At 41.7% G+C, this 12,315-nt stretch overlaps 2 protein-coding genes across 2 annotated transcripts; one reads left to right on the top strand and one right to left on the bottom strand.

Moving 5' to 3' along the window:
* Positions 1–2,061: 2,061 nt before the first annotated feature.
* fth1b (ferritin, heavy polypeptide 1b) lies at positions 2,062–4,751 on the top strand. Its single transcript, XM_035157132.2, has 5 exons — positions 2,062–2,212; positions 3,298–3,401; positions 3,607–3,753; positions 4,004–4,129; positions 4,387–4,751. Exons 2-5 carry the CDS (start codon positions 3,300–3,302, stop codon positions 4,543–4,545), a joined length of 534 nt encoding a protein of 177 aa, XP_035013023.1. The 5' UTR covers positions 2,062–2,212; positions 3,298–3,299; the 3' UTR covers positions 4,546–4,751.
* A 722-nt stretch (positions 4,752–5,473) lies between these two features.
* best1 (bestrophin 1) lies at positions 5,474–11,481 on the bottom strand. Its single transcript, XM_035157131.2, has 10 exons — positions 11,374–11,481; positions 10,788–11,041; positions 9,791–9,885; positions 9,442–9,675; positions 8,724–8,878; positions 8,519–8,596; positions 7,885–8,037; positions 7,705–7,785; positions 7,010–7,161; positions 5,474–6,928 (listed from the first exon to the last, which is right to left on the bottom strand). The coding sequence occupies exons 2-10, from the start codon at positions 10,937–10,939 to the stop codon at positions 5,857–5,859; spliced, it is 2,172 nt and encodes a 723-aa protein (XP_035013022.1). The 5' UTR covers positions 10,940–11,041; positions 11,374–11,481; the 3' UTR covers positions 5,474–5,856.
* Between the last annotated feature and the right edge of the window lie 834 nt (positions 11,482–12,315).

Raw genomic sequence — 12,315 nt, 5'->3', positions numbered from 1 at the left:
TATTGTTCAGATGTCAGCTTTAAATGGGTTGATGATGCACAGAGAAATGTTTGTCATGGGTTGGGATTCATCAGTAAATAATTTGTTCTACCGCTGAAAATGTGTAGTTTAGTTTTCTGTCATTTTGGTTGATTAGACTTGGTGAGGTTTAAGTGATATTTAATCTGTTGGACCCACCAGGTGCTGAGAGCTAACAAGTAAGATGGAGAGATGTCAAACACAAGTACTCACCCAGTCAGTCTAGAGAAAACAGCTAATCTGTCAAAGTAAGGTTGTTTATGGAAATATACCATCGATGTCCAGCAATTTATTTCAACCAGCTTGTGTTGATGAAAGTCTTTTTCATCGTGAAGCTTTCATTGATGAACTGATTATCATGATAATTATAATGGATGTTCAGAGGGAATTTCATCAGCGTCCTGCCCCTTTAAATGCTAATCATGCTGCCAGGTTGTTTGGTTTTCCACTCGGTTGAGATACCTTTCCTAAAGTGGGCGAGTGTAAACTGAATTGTGTGGGCTGGTATAACGTGACCTACTTTTTTCTACCACTAGGACCAAATGTTCCTACAAAAAGTTTAAATATTAAATGTTCTTAGATTCTGAGGGAGGAGTATGGTAGAGACACAAGTCAAATATGTGACTGGGAGGTGAAATATACAGGGGTCCTAGATACAACGGTCCCAAAGACCAGCAGCAGGTTTTATGCAGTTTGAGTCATAACTCTAAAATGAGACATACAGAAATTGGTGTTCATATTTTTTTATATAAATATAATCTCCAAGAAACAAGGGGAAATACAATACTAACCATAACTGCTGAGCTTGTCTGAGAATCACCAAAATTAGAAAAAACATTGAACATTTAAGGTCAACGTGAAGTCTCCAGAGAACTTAACCCCCCCATCTTTGAACTGCAGGAGGAAGCTGGAGAAAACCCACAGACACAGGGAGAACATATAAACTCAGAATGTACCTGGCCAATCTGGGATTTGAACAGATAGATTCTTCCCGGCATAGCTAACCACAGCCCCCATTACCAGTTGTACTTTGGTTGAATAAGCTGTTGATATATCTGGGTACACATGTTTCGTTCTGGTTTTAGTTTATGTTTTACTCAAGTTCAGTTGTATCATGTATATTACTGATATCTTGTTGACCATTGTGTGTAGCATTTTACTGTTTTTTTACCTCCATAATTTCTTAAATGCTTTTATTGCCATGTTTGTGTTTTTCCTTATCTGTCTGTCTATCCCTCTATCTGTGTATCCATCTATCTATCTATCTATCTATCTATCTAATATCATCTATCTATCTAATATCATACCACAATAACAAAACTAAAAAGTACGAAAGTACTTTTAGTTACTTTAGTTACTTTTGTACTTTTAGTTACTTTTGTACTTTTAGTTACTTTTTAGTTACTTTTGTACTTTTAGTTACTTTTATACTTTTAGTTACTTTTGTACTTTTTAGTTATTTTCGTACTTTTAGTTACTTTACGTTACTTTCCGTTACGTGACGTTACATCAAAGTAAAAATGTGGAAAATGGCCAATATGGCCACTAAAGTCAAAATGGCGGGCTTCCTGTTGCTTTTTTCCAATTGCACCTCTGACCTTTTTTGTTTGTCTTGTCATGATACACCTGGGCTACGATTTTTGTGAAGATCGGTGAAAGCTAACTGAGGGGCTTTTCCTTAGATGGCGCTGTTGAGCCATTTTTCCACGCCCATTTCAAATTACTCCAGAATACAATTACTTTTTGGGGTTTTGAATTCCCTGCAAACTTTGGTAACAATTTGAGCATGTCTAGGCCCTGAAAAACCCCCAAAAGGGAAATACAAATCCTTCGAAATACAATAGGGCCTCCCACCGGAGGTGCTCGGGCCCTAATGAGGCTGAATTTGTAGCTCACGTTAGGAATCTCGTTTCTTTCAAAAGTTTGCATCTTTTACTTTTTATTAAAGATTAATTTGACAGAATCCCAAACACATAAGGTTTATACAATAACAGAGTTTTCTAGACTCTTGTTCCCTGTTTTAGTCAAACCTGGCAACGCGGGCATCAGTGAAATGTGAGGGCGTGGCTTCATCCACCGTTTACACACGTTCATGACACCCCGCTGGTCCACAGGTCCGCTGATGTCTGTGGAGCATCGAACACATCACATTTCTACACGTGTTTGTGTGAGCAGCCCCCGATCAACACACCAGGTAGGATCCTCTGCTCGTGTTGTGTTGTGTTGTGTTGTGTTGTGTGGATGAATGAGCTGCTGCAGGTTGTGTTGATGTGTTGATGGAGTTAGCAGTTAGCTAGCGGTGCTGTGTACAATACATGCTCAGCGAATCGGTCTCATCACTGGTAAAAGCTAATCTGTTAGCTTGTGCTGAGTTAGCCGCCATCACGTCTCCTTTAGTAAGATGAGAAACATGTGTCAGATGTATATAGAAGACAACAGTGAAGCAGAGTTCATTTGTATTATTTCCTACTTCATCCATTTTATTTTGGTTTATTTCTGCATCTGCTCTATTGCGGTGTAATCTTCAAATTGGTTTTAATTGTTTCTCATTGTTTGCTTTTTGACTCTTTTTAATTGTTTCTCTTAAAGTTTTAATTTGTAACTGTGTTTTTTGAAAGGTGCTAAATAATATAGTACTAATATTATTATAAATATTTAGAGAGGTAGCAGTGTCTCATAATTATAACTAGTGTTATTTTCAGTCATTGCATACTCACCTTGACATGAAGACAGTATGTCTCCCTTAAAGTGGCCAATGCTCCAGAACTGGGCGGTGTCCCATTGCAGTTACCCTGGAGTATCACTTTCTTTCACTGAGGTGAACTCCCCTGAGATACTGCTGCATGTGAACTACATCATTTTAATGTAATAAATGTTCTGTAATTGCACTCACTGCATCAGAGTCTGGGCAGAAATCCCAAGGGCATGTGAAAGTGAGGAACTGTCCTCTTTTATATTTAAGGAGAGCTGACTGTTTAAATATTGCACCACAGTTACCACACCACAAGTGAATTCACCAATGTGCATGTTTCCATTAAAGTGCTGAAGTTTGGTGAGAAGTGAAATGTGTCCGGTGATGTTGGCAGCGATGGTGCAGGAGAACAGCATCATCAGGCAGTGTCAGCTTTCTGTAGTTCATGATAAAACTCATTCTGCAGCAGCTGGGTTTCTAGTACCTGTCCTGGTCTTTGCTTGTTTTACTTGCAAAATGTACCTGTCCAATTATGATCTGCCCTAAATTTGACCTGACCCATTTATTCGTTGTTGTTATTTTTACAGAAATGAGTTCGCAAATCCGACAAAACTTCCACCAGGACTGCGAGGCAGCCATTAACAGACAGATAAACCTGGAGATGTATGCCTCCTATGTTTACCTCTCAATGGTAAGAAATTATAATACAAAAAATGGAAACAACACGCATATCCAGTAAAAAAATCTTTTGATGGTAATGGGAGCTTTAGTTGTGCAGATTTTCTCTTTTTCAAAAGAAATGTGTTCAAGCAAGGAATTGAATGCGCATCAATTCTGCTCGGTGACGTTTGTGATGAAAACTAAGTTCTCTCGTCTTTCCCTGTGTCGATCCTTAGGCGTATTACTTTGATAGGGATGATAAATCCCTGCCAAACTTTGCCACGTTCTTCCGCACACAGTCCACAGAAGAGCGTGAGCACGCAGAGAAGCTGATGAGTCTGCAGAACAAGAGGGGAGGCAGGATCTTTCTGCAGGACGTCAAGGTTGGATTCTTTTCTACTTAAACTGCACCGTAATTACTTTTTTTTTTTTCACAGCAGGGTAATTAGATTCACAAGGTCAATCTTTCACCACAAAGGCCTTTTAGTGTCACTGTTTCTTAGTGTTTGTTTAATAAGCTGCAAGTGCCAGTATATGAAAAAGTTATTCATTAGTTAGTTGTTTTGTAAAAAATAAAATAAAAATACACATCACGATTATTGATTTGTCTTGAATTATTTATGTGTGTCTCAGAAACCTGATAGAGATGAGTGGGGGAGCGGCCTGGAGGCTTTGGATTGCGCCCTGCAGCTGGAGAAAAGTGTAAACCAATCTCTCCTGGACCTGCAGAAAATGGCGTCGGAACACAATGACCCTCATGTAAGCAGCAGACTAAGGTCGAAAGGATAGAGGATGCAGCTGCGTCATGTTCCCGTTGTGTGTGTGTGTGTTCCTCATGTTGTGGGACCTAAGGCCCTAGTAGAAGTCAGAGATTGAGAACACTAAATGGTATCGACTGTTAAATACTGAAAAGACATAAAAGCCAAATGAAATTTTGGAAAACACAAAATGTGATGTCTGCAGAAGAGCCGATTCTCTGCTTCTGACGTGAATGTTCTGTCATGTATTTCCCACAGATGTGTGACTTCATAGAAACCCATTTTCTGGACGAGCAGGTGAAATCCATCAAACAGCTTGCCGACTGGATCTCAAATCTGCGCCGCATGGGAGCCCCTCAGAATGGCATGGCCGAGTACCTCTTTGACAAACACACCATGGCTGAAGAAAGCACCTAAACCACAATGCTACACTACACTGATCGTCCTGCTCACCTCTGCATGCCAACCTGCCCCAAACCCTGAAATGTACTACATAATGTATGTTTGGAAAAGCCATAGATCTCTGTGTAACCTGGACTGCTGCTTCCCTCACTCCCTGTTACATTCAGGATTACAAACTAGTCCAGGAGTGTTTTGTAAGAATAAAGACTGAACAAGCTTTACATTTATGCATTTGTGTGTTCTATTTATATATTTTGCATCCAACATGTTGTGGCCATAACAACAATTTAAAGGACCAGTGTGTAGGATTAGTGGCTGCTAGTGGTGAAGCTGCAGATTGCAATCAACTGAACACCCCTCCCCTGTGTTCCTCATGTCCTCAAAGAGTTGGAGAATCCAGCTTCTCTGGAGCCAGTGTTTGGTTTGTCTGTTCTGGGCTAATGATAAACATGGAGATGCAACATGGAGGGCTCAGTGGCAAAGGAGCTGGTCCCTGTGTAGATATCAGTCTAAGCCACTCTAGAAGATGGAAATTTCCTTATTTGTTTTTTTGTATTTGAAACACTTGATACATACACCTTCCTTGAAATGGCTGAGTTCAGATAGAACAGTTGGTTTAACTGTTCACAGCTCATGTCCTCACAAAGACTGTGCCTCTTATTTTATGAACCTTGGAAACGTTACTCACTCCTGTCACATTATGTTCACCACATCCTTACTGCAAATACTGTTAACACATTAATTCTTTGAATTATATAAAATGTTATCTGGAGGCTCTGATTTGGCAAAACGGGTTAAATCGATGTAAATATTTTCTCAGTTTTCTCTTAGTTGGACAGACTGCTTCTCTCTGCAGGCGCTTTATATAATATATATATATATATAATATGAGTTGTAAACATACACTCCTCGAATAATAGGATAATAGAGTTTGCAAAAAAAGTAAGGTTTTATTCTTTTATTGAAAAATGACAAAAGAATAAACATGAAAAGGAATATTTAAAGAGTACACTGATGGAAACATTAATATGACTACAAGAGTTAAAGAGTATACACACACATTGGTTTCCTGCCTGAAAACTGCAAAGTACTTCTTATTTTTCCTTCACATGTGGACGGTGCTATTTGCATCACAAGCAAGTTAATTGTTCTGTAACAGTTTGTCCGGAAGTAGAGATTAACCCAGTGTTAACTCGACAAATGCTTTTCAGTCTTGTGTGGGGCTCAAGATTTCAGACGGAACATAGGTCAGGACCTGTGTGTGCATGTGGGTGAAATATTTTAAATCCCACATGTGATACAGAAACACCGTCACACCGTCTTTTCTCAGTCCTGTTCCCGCCCTCCTGCCGCCTTTTTCACGCCGCCATCCACCAGAACGCCCAGCAGGTCCCCTTCAGCCAGTGAGATTCCTGAATCATTGGGCGAGTGTTGCTGGTTGGTTTCTTGCTGCGATGACGCTGATGTGGAGACAGGGCTCATGTTGCTGCTGAGCCCACCATTGTTGCCTCCGTTGCTTGCCCTCGTGCTGGCGCTGAAGTTCCCATGGTTACTAAAATTAGTGTGACTTGTACCGTTGCAGAGACTTCCCGTCGTGCCAGCGCTGTTGGTGCTTGTTGCATTAATGCTGCTAGAGCTGCTGTTGGGATTACTGGGGTTTATCGCGGCTGTTCGAGGGGGAGAATTGAACGAGAACACCCGTTCTCCTCCGCTTCCTGCAGCCCGAGCACTCGCGGGTCCAGGCTGGCTGTCGGACATGGGGAGGTATTCCAGATTAAGGCGAGGAGGGGGAGGCCGGCGAGACAGCAGGCCGTGTCCTGGTCTGAGTTTAGATATTGGGCAGAGTTCAGGTGGAGAGTCGGGGAAGGAGAAGGTCGGGGCACTCTCGCCATCTTCACTCAACCAGGGGAAAGCAGAGGACGGAGGTTGGGGGACATGGCCGGGGGTGTCAGGGGGCAGCATCTGTGAGCCCGCCATTGGATGGGCCAGGGAGCTGCAGCTGCGATCCCACTCGTTTTGGGCTCTCCGGGCAGGTCGAGGGCGAGGCACAGCAGGGGGGACGCAGTGGATGGGTGTTTGTGGGCAGCTGTAGAAACCTGGTCTCTCATACAGGGGCATGCTGGAGAAGGCATAGTCCGGATCTCGCTCTTGGTTCAAAGGCTGGCGGACTTGACCTGGTGTTGATGGAGCTTCTGGCTGTAGGTAAAGAGGGAAGCGGCTCAGTGGAGCTCCAGGGCGGCGGCGGAGTAAAGACACCCGAGTGGAGCGAGGAAAGTTAGGGGACTGGACGCCGAGGAGACGACCCAACCCTCCGAGCAGTGGGGTGGAGTAGTTGGCTTCTTCGTGTTCCTTGATCTGCTCCAGATTGGACTGAAACTCCATCTCCTCCTTGGGAACACTGGTTCAGATTACACACATGGTTACATGACAGATTATTTCAGTATTTTTAATCTGACAGGAAATAAAAACGTTACTGAACCTGATATCCAGAGCCGAGCCCATGAATGAGGGTTTGCGGTGTTCAGCACTGGCAGTGGTGTAGGGAGGCTGAGGCTCAGACTCATTCCAGTACATGTCCCTCTCAACTAGCGGCAAGCTGTCGTACATCTCATCCACAGACAGCAAGGACACCTGGGAAAAACCACGGCAGGTAGAATAAGACAAACACTGTCTACAATCGATGGAAAGCAAATATCAAATAGTTGTGTTTTGACTAAATAAAGATAAACGACACATCTCCACTTCTCCTATGGAGCCAAACGTTCTGGATATAAATGCCGCCATCTTGTGTTAAAGATCTGATTTGAAGCCAGAGTCTGCGCAGTTGTGATCAGGGGGGTGGAGCCGTGGTATCATGGTCCCGCCGATACAGGTGTGTGACCAATCATGAGTCAGTTTAATTAAGTCTAAGTTAACGAATAATAAAGCAAATGTACTAAAATTGGACATACATCAGTGTGATAAGAACTAAAATGACAGAAACCATCTTTGAGAAAATGTCATTGACATGTATTTAGATGTTTTAGTTTGGCCCAGGTCCCGTCCACTAACATGGAGGAAGCAGGATTTATGGCCTACACTGCGACCAGCCACCAGGGGGGACACTTTGGCTTCACTTTTGGAAAACCTTTGGATCATCCATCTTTGTATACAGTCTATGTTTTAGACCCAAACCTGTAAATTGCGATCAACAAGCCAGTTGGTTTCAAAGTCATCGTCGTCTTCACCAAAAGGATTTATGAGCTGCTCCGCCACCTGAGACGACGAGAAGAAAAAAGACCTCAATGACACAGCTCAGTGGTGGAAAAGATTGATAACGTTTCACTGTGATGGGATCACGCAAACAGTCTTCACCTTCAGCCAACCAACGTAGAAGAAAAACTGCAGCAGGGTGAACACAGGCAGGTAGAAGTCCAGATCGTGACCCGGGTAACCCTGAGCTGGGTCCAGGAACTGACGACCAATCAGACAAGCCAGGAAGAAACTGTAGACGGCCACTGTCGCCACCTAATTAAACAACTCATGTCAGTTCTGGAAGTGTGGTGATGTTTGGTTTTGGTCTGTGTGATGAAAACTCTAGAAGAGTTGTTTTATATGAAGGGGAAAAAAATGACGTAAAGTATAAATAAATTCACAAATTTGTAAATAATTAAATTCATGAAATATAATGAAATAAAAACAGTTTGTCAAGAAAAATGCTATTTCTGTATTTCTTCATTTCTGTATTTATTTATACTTATGTCTGTTTTGTCCTTCATAATTTTATAGCTTTTTTGGTTAAACATCGAATTCGATTAAACAGAGTTAATAATTCAATGTACATGATGATGTAAGAACTGTAAGAACACAATCATATTGTGTAGCAGAAACCAGTGGTCTATTTCTGGCTCTGCATCACAATCATTTATTGCTCTGGTACATAATCATTGCACAAAATGAAAACTCCTAAATCTATTTGTGTAGTTGCAGCACACAGTATCAACAGAACCTGAGTATAGACGAGAGGCAGGCTGATCCAGTCATAACCGTACAGCTTCATGCACTTTGCCCGTAAACTATTCAATTCCTGCACAGAGGAGAAAACAGGACATACAGAAGTGATTTAAAGACAAATGTTTCTGAGCCAATATTTTCTCACAAACGAAGACATTCAGGCTCCTTAGGCCTGAGGAGAGACTGACACGGACACCTACAGTGAGGATGGCTGTGAGCGCCACGTCGTTGTTGATGCGACCCTCAGACCGAGCTCTCAGAGCCAGACTGACGAACCACATACAGGGAACCCAGAACTTGTTATGAGGAGAGGGCAAGTCCTCCAGGTGCCTCAGCTCCTCGGGCGTCATCAATCCTGAAAGACAGACGCAGTGTGGAGATAAAGGCCAAGATGATATCAGCAGAGAAAGCATAAAAGAAGTTGCTTTCTGTGTGTTTCCTCACTTCTTATTCTCAGCTGTTGCACCACCATATATTACTTTGTATCACACAAACAGTTCAACCACATTAGAGGGCGACTGAGGCGACATCCATATTACTATGCCTGCGTTTTAAAACAGTGTTTTTAACTAAAACGATCACGTCCACACAAGCATTGCAGCTCTGCATCCTAACTATCCCTGTCCATACTCACACATCTGAAAGCATATATCATGTAACTTTTCACACATACTGGAAAGCAGATTGTTGACTCTGGTCTCTTAGTTACAGAAAATACTTCCAATGAGAAAGACTAAGATAAGGATTTTATTTTCTTGGACCGTCTTGGTTGCGCAGCAGTGATGAGTTTTAGAACCTTAGTGGCTTCAAGACTCCGTAGGAGCAGGGCCAGCAGCTTTGTGATGTGTTTGTGTTGTATAGGATGAGACTAGGGAGGAATTGAACAGTGAGTTTCAGTGTTTCATCAGCAAGTCGTACCTGCCTGCACCAGGTGCTGCACGGTGGGAAACCTCTTGTAGACGGCTGTGCTGACAGAGCGGTAGATGAGGACACCGGACAGGTTGGCGTATCGCATCAGAGTCCGGCGGGTCAGCCTGGAGGCCTCATCGGCTCCACGAACATGACCTCCCACCAATGCTGTCAGGCGGTCCGGCCAGGGGACATTTTCAAACTGGCCCCACCAACGGGACACGACCAAGGTCACATAGAAGCCTGGATAAGGAATTTTAAAATGATGGAATTAATGACGGCCTGCATTGTGATGGCTTGCACATGTTTGGATTAGCATTCAAATTTGAGAGAGAAAAACCACTCAGCTCCGACTCACCCAGCACAAAGGAGACAGGAATGAGCTCTGCGTAGCGGTCACAGTATATCGCCAGCTTCTCAAACAGCCTCTTCTGCTCATCACTCAACACAAACCTGGAGAACAAAACATCTGCATGAGTCTGTGACAGATTAAATAACTGAGAGACCTGTAAAAAGAACTAGTGCCACACTTTATGGTCTAATACACCTTTTCTTCATAAGGTACAGAAGCAACCAACCATGGTCAAAAAAATCCCTGTTTCTCCAAATAACGTTCAACTTGTTCTTGTTTTAACAAGATCCTTTTCATGTTATATCATATTTTTGTATTTATCTGACATATATTTCTTGTTGATACAAAATACCAAATTTAATTTAATTTCTTGTATAACATCATTTATCAACACATCTCATTAAAACAAGAAAACGTTTCCTCTCTTCATAATAGAAATTAATTTCATTAAAATGTTACAATGATTAAAAACAGAATAGAATTTTCTAAATAATTTTAATATTTACATTTTTATTTCTAAATATATTTTTGTCATTAGGGCAGCAGTATGCTGTTATCCTAAGATTTACTCTACATTTTGTCCAGTTCGAATCCACTTGCCATGGCTGTCACACTGCCATAATGTGGTATAATAACCGTCATTTTTATAACACAGCTCTAAAACCTTTCATGTTGTATGAATACTGTTAAACAATATCAAAATTAAATCTGACAAATCAGTCCAGGCATAAATATATATATAGCAGATATTGGCTTATCAATAGTATATTGCGTGAGTCCATCAGCCAATAAGTAGCGTTAAATTACAGAACAGAAATTGTTCAAGATGAATAGAAAAACAGTTTTACATTGTTTGTCCACCAGAGAGCACTGACAAAGAGCATTTTTCAACTCAGCTATTAAATATCAATATCAAATATGTTGATATGTTGATATCTGAATAATATTCACTCTCCCCGCAGACATGAAATATTACATTTGTATTTTTCTCTCGAGTGAGTACCTATAAACAACACTGAAGAAGTAGTAGAGCAGTGTGAAGATGATCAGCTCTCTGTAGAGCAGTTTGTAGATGCTGCCTTTCCATCGCAGGAGCAGGTGAAAGAAGGTTCCCAGACCTGCATCAGCAACCCTGCGGGAGTACGTGACTGTCATCGCTGCTGCTCGCTGGCCGGCCTGCTGGCTGACTGAGGCCTGACATGAAGGAAACCACCAGCAATGTCAGCGATCAACCTGGAGGCCAGTGTGGTCAGATATCTAAAATGATTAAGAAAACAAAAACAGGAGGGTCAGTTATTTCACATGTGTTTTCTACTTATGCTGTTATCAATATATTTGGATCCACACATCTGGATTGACACTGAGTTCAGTTTTTATTAACCTATATTAAATCGACTGAAATTGACCTTTCAATTTCTCCACAATCAAATAATCATTCAAAAGGACATTGTCCTAATATTTTATACATCTATGAAACACCGCTACGTCTGAAGAAGTGTTTTCAGGGTTACAACAGACAAACACAATATTCCAGGGTCACAAAAGGTCAAATGTACTGACTCAAACAGAAGACAGTTGTGGTTACATACCACTGCATATGAAAACGTCTGGCCATCGTGCTCGCCGGGGCTTGAGATGTGTGTCGGCAGCGTTCCCGGGGGAGAATGTTTGAGAAGGGAAAACAGGAGAGAAAAAAAGAGAGCGGGGGACTCCTACACCTCCGGTCACTTGATGTGTTAATCTGTTTCTGCAACAAAGATGCATTGTGAGGCCAGGTCCTGGTAATCTGAACAAATCTGAGGACAGCACAGCGGCCTCACGGCCACAAATAGGTTGGTGAAAGGCATTACTGCAGAGTTGTGTTCAGATTTAGGAAGTATGACTTTATAAAAACCTCACTTCAGTGAGTTTGACACAGATGTAATCTCTCTCAGCTGCTTAATGACACTTTTGAGCATTTTGTAATTTTTGGATTTCACTAAAACCTGATTATTTTCCATTTGAAACTTCTTTCAGTATTTGACGATATTGAACTTTTGATCAGGTGAAACCGTGTGTGTGGGGGCTTCCGCCCCCTTGGTAGAAATGTGCACAGCTGAGTTGTTACTGGTCAGAAAGTGTTAGTGATTAACCCTTACTGTGGAACCAGACCATCAGCAGCAGGGCGAAGTGCGGACTCAGCTCAACTCTGCATGTAGAGATTATTAAAAACTGTGCCTTTCAGATTCTGGATGCTCTGGAGACAATTGGGGATCTGCTGTGAAAACTGTGGTGAGTTTATCATGTTTTTTTTTTTTTTAACTCTTTCCAAGTCCACATGTGTGATACTTGCAAGGTACCATTTAACTTATGTTTACACTGCATATCTCAAAGACACAAATTCCTTAAGCAGGGCAAAGCCTGCAAAGAATTCAATTCAAGTGTGTGATACAGTTTAAACAGTGTGGAGGTCACATATTTTCCTCTGGAAGTCTTTTGTTGTCCCCTGTGCAAGTTTGTTAAGAGAAACTTTTATCTTTTCATCATTCAAA

This window comes from Hippoglossus stenolepis, chromosome 5, assembly GCF_022539355.2.
Source record: "Hippoglossus stenolepis isolate QCI-W04-F060 chromosome 5, HSTE1.2, whole genome shotgun sequence".
NCBI lineage: Eukaryota > Metazoa > Chordata > Actinopteri > Pleuronectiformes > Pleuronectidae > Hippoglossus > Hippoglossus stenolepis.
The sequence above is the reverse complement of the archived record's forward strand: the minus strand, read 5'-3'. Positions and strand labels throughout refer to the sequence as shown.